The 16,067-nt window shown below is 43.3% G+C and overlaps 1 protein-coding gene across 4 annotated transcripts in view; it reads right to left on the reverse strand.

The window, feature by feature from the left end:
• The window catches only part of AGPAT3 (1-acylglycerol-3-phosphate O-acyltransferase 3), a 90,794-nt gene that overhangs the window by 7,774 nt on the left and 66,953 nt on the right, over positions 1–16,067 (reverse strand). For all 4 annotated transcript variants that reach the window (XM_058045030.1, XM_058045032.1, XM_058045031.1 and 1 more), the window contains 5 exons: positions 9,763–9,989; positions 3,774–3,943; positions 2,797–2,958; positions 1,182–1,335; positions 689–791 (listed from right to left, as the gene is read on the reverse strand). In XM_058045030.1, coding sequence (XP_057901013.1) covers positions 689–791; positions 1,182–1,335; positions 2,797–2,958; positions 3,774–3,943; positions 9,763–9,940 — 767 coding nt within the window. In that variant the 5' untranslated portion in view covers positions 9,941–9,989. The remainder of the gene's footprint in view (positions 1–688; positions 792–1,181; positions 1,336–2,796; positions 2,959–3,773; positions 3,944–9,762; positions 9,990–16,067) is intronic.

Consider the following 16,067-nt stretch of genomic DNA (forward strand, 5'->3'; position numbering starts at 1 on the left):
CACAGTCATCTTTTCAGCTGGGAGAATAAAATGTTGTGGATGCTGCAGCAACACACAGACCCAAAGCCAGAGGAGAAAGGAGAAAAAATAAAAAGCCTTTTCCCCTTTTTTTTAACTTTTCAAAACCAAGCATCAGCCTCATCACCAGAGTACAGCAATGTTTTCCAAAGGGTGGGTGAATCCCACAGAGAAGCAGAAGCAAACTGTCTAAAGAACTGTGGAAAGAATAACCAGGTCATGTCTCAGGTACAAACATAAAAGGGAAGAGAAGACATTCAACAGGATTGGTAGTTTTTATGATCACAAGGAAGCCTTTGAAGCAGAAGGCAGCAAGGAGAAAGCAAGAAAGAGAAGAGGTGTGTGTGCATGCAAATGTGTGTGTGCTGCATGGGGTTAGGTGTTAACAGCTACTCTTTGAGGCAAAGGAACAGTGAGGAATGTGAGCAATGTCCCACCTCATTCACAGGATGTCTGAATTTCAGCATTTTTACATTTTTAATCTGCTGATCCAACCTTGTGAGTGAGGGAGAGAAACTGGTATGTAAAGGAGCTTTAGACTGTTTACTGCAAGGGACCGCTGAAGGACAAGAAGTGGATACAGGAAAGGAAATTACCCTGTAAAATCTGAATACACTTCAACATGCTAAATTATGCATCTTAGGGCTCACCTCCATCAGTAAATGCTCACCTTACACACATATCTGCTTCATATTTCTTTCCATAAAGAATTCCTAATAAAGACGGGTTCTTGTTTCCTCTGAAATTTAGTGTTACATCATACACTGCTGAAACTGTTGGGAAAAAAAGATAAAACAGAGCTGTTACAGCAGCAATTCTAGCAAGCACCTTCTGACATCCTTGCTTGAAACAGCACAGAGCCTTGTGCAAGCCTTGCATTAATGATGTGTCAGAGTTCTGTGTTTACACATCACATTTATCTGCACCAGCCCCCTGACACTCCCAGCTCTGTAAAACACCAGATGACTTGATGAACTAAGCAACATTAAAAGGTTTTTAGTATTTCTTAAGACTGGTTATCTGACAGTTCTGTGGCAATTTACAAATTACCAGCTGACATGCTGGATCCTCATTACTGCCAGCTCACTAATTGTAACGAACAACAGAGCAGACTATGCTGGTGCTAAATAACACATTACAAGTGCTGCAAAACTTGGCAGTACCTGTTCCCCTGAGACACTGGACAGCAGTGGTGAAACCTTTGGTTCTGGGCAACAGGTGGTATTTCAGTTTAGGCAACCCCTTGGATTCAGCTACTTCCATACTGATGCGGTGCTTGGTCTCTGTGAAACGAGTTCCTTCACAGTACAGCAGAAACTGTGCAAGACAAAAGCAAAAAATCCCTAAGGATATCTTGAGATATCAAAAGAAATCCAGCAGTATGCTGAAAATCTGTCCAAGATAAACATACATGTGCACACACTTCTGTTGTGTCATCTCTTCACCAAGTATGAGGCATAAGCACCAACTCCCAGCTCATTTACCATTACCTTTACAGGTAACAACACTTGCACCAAATTTAAGGTGACAAAAAGACAGCCCTAATTGTGGCATTTAGAATGCACAGAAATTAGGAAATTGATCCACTCAAGTCAATTTTAATCATGATTTCAATTACCAAGCAGGAAGTCTTGATTTAAATAATCAATGCTAACTACATTTTGCACTTATATTTTCTAGTTGTTTTCCCTAGAGACTCGTCCTTGGTTCTCAGTTGTAGAATCATTAAAATGTATAGATTTGAAGCTCAAGTTCAGTCTTGAGATTTTCTAATTGGTAGGGTTTATTCTGTTTTTGCTTTTCTTCCTCACATTCATCAGAAAGATACATTCAATATAATTCATATCTATATATTCAAGCAATTAAGTAGCTTAAAATACATTCTCCAGATTCTTACTTTTTTCTGTCTTTGTAATGATAGAAAATTACAATGCATTCACAATGTTCTAGTTAGGTCTTAATGTTTCACTATTCATTTTAACAAGCTGTACTGGATAATACTGAAAATTCACTTAAAATGCATAAAAGGCCTCTTAATGTTTTATAGCCCAAATAATTGTACATTACATGTGCTGCTATAAAAGCAAAACTGAGAATTTATCAAAACCTTTGTATTCAAAGCTCTAAGAAGGTTAATGGGCTGATTACAGCACTGTGCTGCTGCAGTGAAGTTTAACAGCATTGCACACAATGAAACAGAGATGTTTTACCTTTGATTTTAAATAATGTCAAAATAAAAAGGAAAAAATGTAACTGCAGAAGCAGATAACATAACATAAGCTTGCCATATGTTCTCACAGAGACTTTTTGGGAAACCTGCAATTTCACAGTTCAACGAACACACTAACAGGAACTTTGCATCAAAATCTATGGCCTGTGCAGTGAAATTCACTCACTTCTCCAAAAAACATTTTTTTTGTTGATGTGTCTTTTCAGTCTACCTGAGAAAATGTTACACAGATGTAGCAATCAAATGTAAGGCTTTTTTTTAAATAGGCAAAAATAAGTTTGGGCAGAATCATTAGTATCACACAAGCCTGATGTATAAATTATTCTTAAGCTTCTGAACTGTTTCCCAAATGGTTTCCCCTACCAACAGGCACACAGCACTTTTCTACCAGCATATCCCAAAAGACCTCCTGAAACAGAGCATGGCTTTTCCATGACAGCTCTTGCAAGTCACCTTCTCCTGACACACAAAGCCACAGGCACCAGTCTGTCACTGTTTCACTGCTTCACTTCCAGCAGCCAGTACCAGAGGAGGGACTCAGCACTTACCCACATATATTCAGGATAATCAGACAAACGTTTCAATCCCTCAATGACTGTATCTCTGTCCTCTTCCCATTTCCTTTTGCAGAAAACAATCTCAAGGAAGTACCACGTCCAGCCGATTAGGGGCACATAGAGCAGCTCTCTCTTTGCAAGAACTTTGGAACTCTTGGAGAGAAAACAAAAGTGATAATCCAAAAATGTCATTTGCTGATTCATGCAACGAGGTCAAACACATTAAAGCTAAGATGATGGAGTTGGATCTGGGAACTTAAATGCAAAGAAACTGTTTATAGGTGGGTTTTAAGCAGTGTCGGGGTCTCTAGGTCGTCAGAGTGACCCTGAGAAAAGTTGGAAAGTCTCTTTTCCCAGCCTGGCGCTTGAAGAAGGAGTCAGAGCTCTTCATTTCTCAGTCTCAAAGTTGTTTGTTGCATCTTATCTGTAAAATTCTTTCTCCTGTCCTGCTGAGGTCAGCTCAGCAAGACAGTCCAGGCACTCTGCCTGCCCCCTGGGCAGTGTTATGTCTTTATAATAAAAACTACGTGTACAATGTTTACAATTACTTTCCAATACCTATCACCTATGTTAGACAGTGAGCTTCTACTCTAAACCAATCTGTAAGTGCCAACATCACAGCAGAAGATGGAGGCTCAGAAGAAGAAGGAGAAAGACTGGACATGCCCAGATCCCTCCATCTTGGCCCCTGAACCCCCATCCAGAAACCCCAAAATCTACTTTTTAACCCCATGATAACTTCACTATTATTCTACCTAAACTGTTGTGGCTTGCTGGTCTTCATATAAAGTTGGTAATTTGCTCCATGGGTCATAATCAAATCCACAGGTGTTTTGGGCTCTGTGCCAGGGTCCCTGAGCCCCCTGGCTGGGGTCTTGGCTGCTCAGCACAGCCAGAGGGATGTCCTGGGTGCTGACAAAGCAGACCTGCCACCCTGCAGAGGAAGGGGAAGCTCATGGCCCACATACCCCCAGCACTCCAAAGCGCTCCGTCATCGTCCAGCCGCACAGGAAGTCAATCTCAAAGTTGTGGTTCAGGATGATGATGACATGTTCCTTCCCAAAGGTTTTCACCGTGGCCTCGTCTGAGAACAGGGTGCACTCTGTGCCTGACCACCATTCCAGCAGCATGACCAACTCTAGCAAACATGATGGAGATGGAGAGAGGAGTTAGGGGTATCCCTTACAGAAAGCATTTAGAGTTTCCTCCTCAGCCCCATTCACTGCCCAGCCTCTCCTCAATCCCAACACCATCACCTTCCAAAGCCACCCAGCAGAGATGAAACAAAAGCTTGGTACAGACCACACCATAATACCATCCCTAAGCAGTATTTAAGGCACCAGACATATGCATTATGGATAATTCAGCAAGTTTTTAACAGTGACAACTCTGGGCATTGCATTACCATTGCAAAATTTGATGACCACTGGAAAAAAAAAAAGCCCAAAGACTTTTATGCCTGAAAACAGACAGTGGAGCTGTTGATTGCTCCACTAAATGAGCACAGTTCCTCCCAGGTGGAATAGAAATTATGCATAGATGCAGCCTAATGTTTTTACTCCACATGAAACAAGCCTTACGGAGGTAAACAGACCAATAAAGGTCTTTTAAAGGGATGCAGTGACATAGATCTTCTGTGATAGATTTTAATATTAAAACACAGGGCTCTAATTGTTCTGCATTATGATCATCAACACAGAGTTAAAAACAGGAGAAAATTGAGCTAATTTATCAAAATACCTGGGTAAAGACAGAAATGGTAAATTTTGTCTTTCTTTTACTGCAAAAGAATGAGTCCTTTTCCTTCCATTTACTCCAACTTTAAAGTATCACAGCAACTCTTATTCCACCCTGAACATTTGTTACCCTTTTTTTATTTTCCACCTCCCCTTTTTCATCATAAAACCCCCTTCCACTTAAATTCAGCATGCACTGACTGTAGTTGCTATGGTTAGCTTATTTCCCTCATTTCAGTACATGGAGGCAGATGGAAGGCATTGCTTGCATCATGGGACAACTATAAAAAGTATGAGAATAGTTCATCCTCCCAGTAGGAAGATTTGCTTCCCTGCAAACTGTAGTCATTGGTTTTTTTTTTTTTTATTTCAATGAGATGTGGTTGAAATAAAAATGTGATTGCACAAATATAGCAGTTAAAAAGAGTCCAACCCCTCCCACATGACTACACCGGCAGGTTCCCCCTCTGTTCCCTCTATCAGGTTCTGCCAGGAGGTTTTTCCGCTTCCCATTGGGAGTTTCTGGTTCTGCCAAACAGGGCAGCACCTTCCCAAACAAGGGTTTCTGATCAGTGGGATCAGACAAGGTCATCTATCCATACCACTGACCAGGAGTTTGGGATCCAATCTTGCACCACTCCAGAGAGAAGGCAAACACAGGATTTGGGTGAATAATAGGGAAAACCAGTCCTGGTCTGCTGAGTCTAGAGAGCTCACCTAGCACTGTGTTTTTCACTCATGATCACTCACTCACCCACCAGGTTATTCCCCTGTATCACTTTCAGCACTTGCTCATTTGGAGGAATGACAAAGTTATGCACCTTGCTGGCCAAGAGAGCTTAACCCCAGTCAGCTGGAAATATGGCAGAGGAAAGACAGAATTGTCTTGTTCCTTCACACCAGGTACAGGTTTCTATCACTGCTTCCCAGCTTTGCATGCTTTGTGCTCACTCACCTTCCTTTCTCTGGCTATCCTGACGCAGGTAAAGGAGAAAGAGGACAGCAAGAATGTCCTCAGATCACCTTCCAAGCAGGGGGCCAGGAGAATGGAGCAGTGGTACCAAACACATCGTGGTACTCTGAGCAATTTTCCCTTTCCAGTGCTGACTGTGTACCAAGGAGGAACATCTCCAGTACCTGCTACATTTTCTTATAAAAATTATAATCACCTGGGTGTGTTTCTTCTTCAAAATCAGGGGAAAAAAAATAAATCTGCAGAGGCCAGTGTGGATGTGACTTTCTGCAGAACCTTTTTCCCTAAAACATTGGAGGATTTGCCAGAGTTCATACTGAGAGAGAAGGGCTGATGAGCCAAAGGATTAACACGAGGAGACAGATTGTCCTTTACAAGTGTGCTGACAAATGATGTAATTATAACCAGGAGTGGGCTCATTTCCTTTTTTCAGTGTGTGGGTTACAGCTCCTTTGCGTGGCACTGATCCTATCAATGCTACACAAGAAATCCCTCTGAATGAAGGAATGGCAACACTTGCACTGCCCAGGACAGTTCCTGTAGGGAATAAGCAACCCCTGGCATCAACCACCCCTTGCAGCTGGGGGTCCCACACACCAAAGCATTTACAGCATCACAAGCCCCCCAGAAACAAAGCAAAGAAGGGCCACAGCACATTCCTCAGCTGGAAGTACCAATATTTGAGAGGTTATTTTTGCAACAGGACTAACCCAAACACGCTGCACTCTCCAAGGGTGTGATTCATCTGCAAGGAGCTGACGTGGGAGAGCTGCAAGTACAGACTACCTGGCATGAATTTATGGGTTTATGTTGGGGCCAGAGCCTGAGAGGCTTCCTTCCCCAAATGTCTGTCAGGAACATTGGATAGAGTCTCTCCTCCTCCCCTTTGGAAGCTGGGCTTTAGGTATTTGAGAGGAGATACAGTAAGAACAGAGCCTGGTTTTCAGTACAGAGCCTGTGTATCACCTGGGTATCCATCCCTGCACTGATCCTCTGGGCAGAGCAGCTTCTCTTACAGACCCTCAGCCTAAGACCACAAACAGCTTGGAGAAAATGAGTAAAATGTAGCATCAAGAGCAGAACACCAACCTACAGGTTCCTTCCCAAAAGGCTTCCCCATACTGAAATATATTTCATTATGAATGGCAACACTGGAGCTACTGCATTTACACAGCTTACCTAAATTGCTATAAATCACAATTGAAGAGCATATTCTGCAGCTCTTCCATTAAGGCCATCAGCTCTCTGCAATCCCACATAACATTTACATTGATTTTCATTGTTTAATTTCCCAAGATGTTAATTTATAACAGGGTACACACCAGGGGTTATCCTATGTACAACCAATTATCTACTCAGTTTCTCCAAACCTCTTTGTACAATGATGTGAGTTATTTCCAGTGTTTAGAGGATGTAAGCAGCATCTAAAGTGTGATTTTTTTTCATGCACAATGCTAACTAAGGGCTGAGCCTAAAGCCTTACAGGAGCAAGCAGCTAATATCCTCAGAAAAGCCCAACTATTAATGCAGCAATAGTTTTCAGCATGAGATCAGATTCTAGATTTTTAAAAGCAGAAAGAAATTCTTACAAGCAAATGAAAAAAACTCCTATATGTCCCCACTCTTATCCAACCAAACTAATTTTGAAGTTTTTGGTAAGCTCTTCTACTGCAATACTTTTTTCCCAACAATTTGCCTGCTAGTCTATTTAATTTCCTCTCTCCTGTACTTCTCAGTAGGCAGGACAAAAAGCACAATAAAGACAGGGACAACAAGCTTAAAAAGAGACTGAACCAGACACCTCAGAGGGGTTTTGTTTGTGATACTTCACATGGATGATTTACAAAATGTGGGTGCCTGTCAGTGGACTGCTGAACTGTAATTTCAGTGCTCATTCTGGTGACTCATTTACCCAAAGTGGGAGTTGGATGCTGAGCTGAGCACTAAGGTAAGTGGCCATGCACACTGGGAAGGGATGGAGAATGGAAACCAATTAGATGATTCACTGCTGAAACAGGAGGTGACATTTGGGCTAAGGAGTCTTCTCAACACTCTAAACATTTTCAGAAATCCAGCTCTGTGAGGAGAAGGCATCCACGGGGAGGAAGTTTTGCAAAGGTCTGACAGAGGAGAACAAAGAAGCTGTGCTCAGTACAGAGCTGACCCATGGGCAGAAGAAGAACCACTGAAAGAATGTTCACAAGAGGAGACCCTGGCCTCAGAGATGGGCACTGAAGGGTGTAAGTGGATTCTGAAGTTTGTCACACAGTTCAGCTGCAGACACATCTGCAGGAGATATTTTAGGGTAGACCTCTCCCTCTGCAGCCCCCACAACAAACCTGGGCTCCTACAAGATCCATACTGCTCACATGCTCAGTACCTGAGCCAGGCTCACAATGATCCCTCAGCACAGGTGCTGACACTGGATGAAGATGGCATTGGGACACGAGTAACAACTCCTATCAGTCCAGATAAGGTTGGAGGTGCAGAGGAGCTTTACTTACCACGTTTTTGAATGACAGAGTGACAACACACTTTAGACCCTTGACTTCTGTGTGATTTCCCAGTATTACAGGGGAAAAAAAACCCCAAACTGTTTGAACTGCTTCGAAAGAATCTACATCTAACTTACCATTTCTCTCATCTCTGTGTGCAAACAGATACATGTGCATGTGTGGCTGCAGTTCTCTAGTTCTCTTTACAGAGAGCAGCAGGCACAATTTCCCCAGAATTTTTCCTGGGGAAGGCAGTGAGAAAGCTCAGAGAAGAAGAAAAACAATTCTGATCTCTACTTGCTGCATCTGTTGTTTGGCACATGTGGAATGTGCTATGGAGACTGTTTACCCAAAATGGATTTGTTAATTGGACACTGGTGATGGCTGGACACTGGTGATGGCTGTTTTGGATTGATTGACCAATCAGGTCAAAGCTGTGTCTTGACTGTCTGTAAAGGGTCACAGGTTTTTCTTCTGTATAGTTATGATATAATATAATATAATATAATATAATATAATATAATATAATATAATATAATATAATATAATATAATATAATATAACTTAATAAAGCATTTGTTCAGTCTTCTGAATCATGGAGTCATTGCACCTTTGTGGTGTTTGTGAGGGTCCCCAGGACAAGGTGAAAGATGAGAATTTGATTCCTTGTTCTCAGAAGGATGATTTATTATTTTATGATATTATATTTTATTAAAAGTGCTATACTAAAACTATACTATAGAAAGAGAAAGGATACATCAAGAAGGCTTAACAAGGATGGATAATAAAAACTCATGACTGACTCCTCAGAGTCCAACACAGCTGATGGTAAGTGGTCATTAAGTAAAAACAATTCACATGTTTGGATAAACAATCTCCAGAGCAGCAAAACATGGAGAAGCTGAAGCTTCCCTGGAGAAGAAATCCTGATGAAGAGATTTTTCAGAAAATATCATGGTGACAACACTTTATTCCCCGGCTGGAGGTCGTCCTGATATGCATATATGTATTTCCTTTGGTTAATGTCCTAGGGTGATGTTATGATGCTTGTATCCCCGTTCATGTGCTCTGTTTATGCTGGATATCATGTTCTGTGCATTCAAGACTGGCTCTGAAGAGTGAAACTTTTGTTTTGGTTTTGCTCTCAGCCTGCTCACCCACAGCTGGTGGGATACAGACAGGGCAGTACCTGGTGCTGCTTTTGCTTTTTGCTTTGCTCTTGCTCCTGCTTTGCTTTTTGATTTTATATTCTGCTTAGTTTAGCTAAACAGTCCAAATTTCTTCCTGAACTGTTTTTCCTTTCCCTTTTTTGGACCTACTCGAGCCTGCTCCGGGCTGGGCCCTGGGAACACCGAGAGTTTGCACCCTGTGGCCCAGCGGGGCCTACTCTGGGCAGCAGCTGCCCCAGCGCCAGAGGGACTGAGAACAGAGTGACCACCCCCAAGAGAGACTTTCTGAATTTGTCATCTTTGTCAGAGCAGTGACAGAGTGGTGTCATCCTGTACTGTTCATTTTGTGTGCAGGGGGTGCTGTGCTTGTTAAATAAACAGGTTCTTTCCACTTCTCTCCGAGGAATCCTTCCCGAACTGGTTGGAGTGAGGAGCTGTGTGGATTTTCTTTCTGAAGGGGCCCATTTGGAGGTTTTCTCCCAAATTTGCCCTAAACCAGGACAGTTAACAAAAGCAAAACCAAGAAAAGCCCCTCCCCAGCCTCACCCATCCCATTCCATCCCAGCCCATCCCATCATACTCACGGCTCCATAGGGAATAGGCAAGGCGACAGTTTACTCGGCGATAGAGCTGCTTGTTGATGGGCCAGAGGAGCAGCGTGCATAGTTGGATGAAGTTAATGATCAGTCCACTGACAACAAAGACGAACCCAATGAGGAGGTGAACTATGAACTGGGTCTTCAGGAAGGCAATGAAGCCCATGATAACCACTCAGAAGCGTGTGCAAGGGCCGTCACTCAGAATAACTGTCCTGAAACAGGAAAAAAAACCAAACAACAAAACAGTCAAAGGGAGTGGATTTACAAGCTCTGAGGAAGGACAAAGCAAAAGCCCTGAAATAGTCCAGGCTCATTCATCAAGAGGAACCCAACCCAATAAACACTACACTCTCCACGCCTGCCTCATGCAGGTCTTCACACAATAAACAGGTGATGGTGCAAATCCCTGCCCAAAATAGGAAGGAATCATTATTTACAATTTACAGCCCACCAGGAAGATTACTGTTTGTTGAAAAGACTAATATCACACCTCTCTTCAAACAAATACCACATAATTGGGAGTTAATGCTGGGAGGAATACAGAGACCTGCACTCTCAGTGAGCAGTGGTCAGGATATCTTTAGGGATGCTGTCCTGAACAGGAGCCTCACCCTGCAAAGAGCAGGACTGGTCACACACACCTTCAGTCTGGCCAACACTAAGGCAAGGAAATGGAAATCAGGTATTTCCACATTCAAAACACATGCTGGAGCAGGTTTAATAACTTCTCACCTTATCAAGCCACATTTCTGTGATCAAATATACCAGTTAGTGTGGGGGGAAAGTGTAAAATGATAAAAAAGCCTTAGGCTATGTAGCAGCACAAACTTGATTTGGAATGGGCATTGGTGCAGAATTTGATACCACCAAATTAGCCCTTAACTCTGAGGCTGTGCCATATTTATACCAGGTGCAGAAAGACTGGCAAGGGCTGAACCAGCAGAATGCCACAGGAGCTTAGACAAGCCTGATCCACTACAAATCCTGCCAGCACAAAGTTAACCCAGCAAACTCTATTTACCAAGCCACCAAACTGAGCTTATTGCAAACCCCACATCATCCAGCACTGGCCTGTTTGCCCTGTTGGGTACTGGAAGCCACAGCCTCGAGGTCTCACCCAAAAAATAAAAGCTTGACCCTGATTTTTTGCCGCAGCCACAGCTTGCTGATGGTTTTCAAACTCAGCTTTTGCAAGTGTGGCAAATGACCAGATCAAGCAGTAGATGGTAACAAATACTTCTGAGAAACCAGGCATCCCAAGGTGATGTGGACCCCATCTGAAAATTTATTTCTGAAAATAAAGTCCCTGCCAGCTGTGAGGAATCAAATAATTTTCACTCACCACCTGCTTACGGTGTGCTGCTGTTTATAAAACTCCACAGCAATTTAATTGTGAAAGCTTGTTTTCTATCCTCTCTCCTGCCAATCAGGTACAGCCTTTCAAGGCTCAGAGTGTCTAGTTTTTGCACAATTAACATCCATTTGCATCATTAGTAACCTACCCACTTCAGAGGCACATAAGAGAGGCAAAAAAAAAAAAGCCTGGTTGAACACAGCCAGTATTGTGCCTACCACAGAAAGCAAAGCAAAGCAAGAGGAATAGTATTGGAGCTCATGATAAATAATCTAAATTCTCCCAGTGTTTTCCTGTAAGGATGAAAGAAACATTTCTTCCACTAATAAATTACTTTAAGAACAGCTGTTGGGAAGCAGAAACTTCTGTTTGAAAAGGAACAAGTGGAGCCCTCCTTGCTCTTCCCTCCCCAAAAAGCTGCAGTTGTCTCACACAGCCAGAACACCACAGCAGTGTTCACACATTGCCATGTGGGAGGCAGCTGTGGCATCCAGTGACTCCCTAGCACTGGGCTTGTTTGTCTTTTCCACTGGCACACTCTAAAAAACACTGCCATACATTAAACACCAAGTTCTTCACTTCCAAGAGTCATTCTCTTCATCTGGTCTATCTCAAAAGCCAATTCAAACAAACAAGAAAAGAACAATTCCCTCCACCCCTGCAAGCTATTTCTTGAGTTCCTCTGCAGAGCCATGTGCAAGCAGTTTTGCTGATGACTGTGTCCAGTGTCAAACCATTCAAAGGCTGGAGTTGAGGATCCTGGAAGCTCTTCCAACATGATTTTATCTGTGACAGTCATTAGAGCAGCACTTGCAGCCTTTTTCTGCACAGCCTGGCCCCTCTCAGACAGGGGCACAAAGCACACACAGATGTCACAAGGAGAAACAGCAATGTCAGGTATTATCTATCCTCAAATCAAATGGTTTGGCTCCACTTCCACAGCCTCTTGGCTTTGAGCAGAATCTGGGGCTGGTGTTTGTCTCTAACATTAAGGACATTGCTGTTTTACAGACTCCAAAGGACACATCCCTCCTTACACAGCAGCAAGATGGTTTCTCCAGCTTTGCTGGGCATGGAAAACAGGATTTATCACTCTTGCACCAGCATCCTGCCCCACATGCTGGGCACCATAGAATCATTAGGGTTGGAAAAGCCCTTCAGGATCACTGAGTCCCATCTCTGACCAACCCTTACCTCATCAACTAAACCACAGCCCCAAAACTCACATCTAGTCACTCCTTGAACACTGCCAGGAATGGCAACTCCACCATTCCCCCAGGCATTTTCAATGCTTAACAACACCTTCCATAAAGAAATTCCTCCTGATGTCCAATCTGAGCCTTCCTGGCACACCTTGAGACCACTTCCCTGGTCCTGTTGTTGTTGTCTGATCCTTCCAGTTTAGCTGCTGGATACAGAACCTGCCAGTCTCTGTTTTGACAATCCCTCACCTAACTATATTTGACTTTTAAGATCATTAGAGGTTAACCTTAATCTAGGAATTATTTCGTTTTCTGCATCCCTGCCCATGTAGGACAGCCAGGCAATTTAGGGACAGGACAAGAGGCAAAAGGTGGTCAGCAGCTGTTTTGTTGTATCCCAGGGTCAGGGGAGGTTGGGGAAATCAGAATTTGCTGAAACAAGGAAAAACACCACTTCTGCATTTGACATTTTATTAAGATCAGCTTAGTGAAGTATCTAGGAAATAAACAGCTGCCTCAGCCTAAGACAGCAAAGTCTCAGCACTATTTTATTTTTTTTTTAAACATATCCATATCATCTGCTTTTTTAAAGACCTGCTAGTCAAATCTTATTTTTGTCCTTGTTTTCCTTAAACACTGTCACTTCCCAGCATTGACCTTTCACCACAAAAACTTCATTTCCTGCAGCACAGCTTGAACACTAAGAACAGCGGGGAACTTTAGTACTCTCCCTGCTTTCACAGAATTAGAGAATGGATTGGGTGGAAGAAACATTAAATATCACCAAATTCCAGCCCCCACACCATAGGCAGGGACACCTCACACTAGACCAGGCTGCCCAGAGCCCAGTCCAACCTGGTCTTGATCTATCTGCTCTGATGAAAAAGTTCTTAAATGCTTTGCATCCTTCAGGGCTCTCTCCCTTATTTCTGTGCCTCTCAAGAAAAGAGCAAGGAGAAAAATGTTCTTGCTGTGGTGAGCTGACCCTGGCTGGAGGACTGGTGCCCACCAAGGCTGCTCTATCACTCCCCTCCTCACCTGGACAGGGAAAACACAACCAAAGGCTTGTGGGTGAAGGTAAGGACAGGAGAGATCACTCACCAGTTACTGTCATGGGTAGAACAGACTCACTGTGGGGAAATCAGCTCAATTTATTACCAACCAAAGCATAGTGTGGTAACGAGGAACAAAACCAGATCTTAAAACACTTTCTCCTGACCGCTCCCTTTTTTGCTGGGCTCAACTTCCTGATTTTCTGTGTTTCCTCTGACCCAGCAGTGCATGGGGACAGGGAATGGGGCTGTGGTCAGTTCATTACTCATCTCTGCCCCTTCTTCCTCAGAGAGAGAACTTCTCACACACTTCCCCTGTTCCAGAGGGCAGTCCCTCCCACAGGAGACAGTCCTCCATGAACTTCTCCAACATGAGTTCTTCACCAGCTGCTCCATGGGGTGAAATCCTTCAGGAACAGGCTGCTCCAGAGTGGGTCCCTTGCAGGGCCACGAGTCCTGCCAGCAAACCTGCTCCAGCCTGGGCTTCCCACGGGGCCACAGCTTTCTTCAGGCTCTCATGGGCTCCTCCAGGGGCTGCAGGTGGATCTCTGCATCCCCATGAATCTCCATGGGCTGCTTTGACAGGGTCTGCAGGGGAATCTCTACTCCAGTGCCTGGAGAACCTCTTGCCCCTCCTTCTGCACTGACCTTGGAACTTCCTGGGCTTCTCCCACATATTCATACTCCTCTCTCTGGCCACCATTTCTGCTGTGGAATTCTTTCCCACCTTCCTTCTTCAGTGCACTACCCCAGAGGTGGTACCACAATCTCTGATGTGTTGGGATCTCTCGCTTATCAGAGTGACCCCGAGATGTGTTAGAAAGTCTCTTTTCCCAGCCTGGCACTTAAAGAAGGAGTCAGGGCTCTTCATTTCTCAGCCTCAAGGTTGTTTATTGTTCCTTATCTATAAAAAATTTTCTCCTGCCCTGCTGAGGTCTGTACACTCTGCCTGCCCTGGGGCAGTGTTATGTCTTTATAATAAAAACTATGTATACAATATTTACAATTACTTCCCAATACCTAACACCTATGTTAGACAGTGAGCTTCTACTCAAAACCAATCTGAAAGTGCCAACATCACAGCAGAAGATGGAGGCCAAGAAGAAGAAGGAGAAAGGCTGGACACACCCAGTTCCCTCCATCTTGCCTCCTGAACCCCCATACCAGAAACTCTAAAATCTACTTTTCCACCCCGTGATAACTTCACTATTATTCTACTTAATTTTTCATGGCTTGTAGATCTTCATCTAAGGTTGATAACTTGCTCCATGGGTCATAATCAAACCCACAGGTGTTTTGGGCTCTGTGCCAGGGTCCCTGAGCCCCCTGGCAGGGGTCTTGGCTGCTCAGCACAGCCAGAGGGATGTCCTGGGTCCTGACATGATGGGCTCAGCCTTGGCCACTGGCTCTGTCCTGGACTCAAGGACAGATTTGTCCTCAAAGCCCCACGTTCACATGGATTCTCTGGTTACCAAAAGATACAACGTGCCCCTCAGCAGAAGTCAGAATATTACTGCTCTCCTTCACCCAGCTGTCCACATTCATGGAAGTCCTAATGATTAAACTTCCTGGAGACTTTGACTTCTGCCATATGTGACTGGAATTTGCCACCAAGTTCAAAGCCATTAGAAGGGAGAATGACAGAGAAGTGTGACTGCATTCATTAAGAAATCAGTCAAATGCCCAACATGCACATTACAGCATTTCATGACACGTAGCTATTTATGAACTCAAAATTAAAAATTAAGCCACTAATCATTCTGGAAGACAATATATTCAGTTTGAATGCCAGAATTTAATTAATTTCTTGCTGTCATGCATGTGCAATCCCTCTGAAGTTCATGATGTTTGCATGAAATTAGAAACTGATCCACCAATCCTAATATTCTAGCCCAGTGAGAATTAATGTGCTCGACAACAACAAAAACTGTGGCAGGCTGTATTTACATCTCCAGACCTTTGCCTGAAGTTTTTCTGATCATGCTTTTGCCATCTCTGCTGTGCCATATTTACCTCTACCCATGATACCAATTACAGATATCTTTTTCCCTGAATATCTTGTCCCCACCCTGAAATCTGGTATTTTACCTACTTTTGCTATTTGAGAAATGAGTGAAACTTTTAGATCACTGAATTTCACCTTTTACTGCCACATTTTTAAATCTTATATTTTTCAGATAAAGCTTTCTAAGCCTCTTTGATGTCTGTATAAACTTGGCAAACCCTCTCTGTGAGGAAGGGTTAATGATGTTGCAAGTCAGAAGCAGTACAAAAAAGGCATTTTGTTGCCCATCAAGAGTTTCCTGACCATTTTTCAGAATTCTACAAACACTGCTCATCAAAAACACACAAAGAAAATAAAATCTCTTTTTTATTCAAAGTGAGATCTACCTGTTGCATGAGCTGCTTCCTGATTATGGGGACAGATAAAAGGAGCAGAAACCAGGAGCTCAAGAAAATGCCTTTTTCTGAGTATGCTTTCTACCCTTCCCACCTTTCTGATGACCCAACGGAGGCTACTTCTCCTTAAAAAGCATGAAAATCACCAGTCTAAGTGTCTGTTCCCTCACCCCTCCTGAGATCAGAAAATCCAGGAGTCAGGGCAGAGATATAAGGGACAGCTTCCAATGGCCTGCCTATACTTCTTCGTCAGATAAATAAAAGTAAATATCACAATCTGGT

This window comes from Melospiza georgiana, chromosome 2 (assembly GCF_028018845.1).
Source record: "Melospiza georgiana isolate bMelGeo1 chromosome 2, bMelGeo1.pri, whole genome shotgun sequence".
Taxonomy (NCBI): domain Eukaryota; kingdom Metazoa; phylum Chordata; class Aves; order Passeriformes; family Passerellidae; genus Melospiza; species Melospiza georgiana.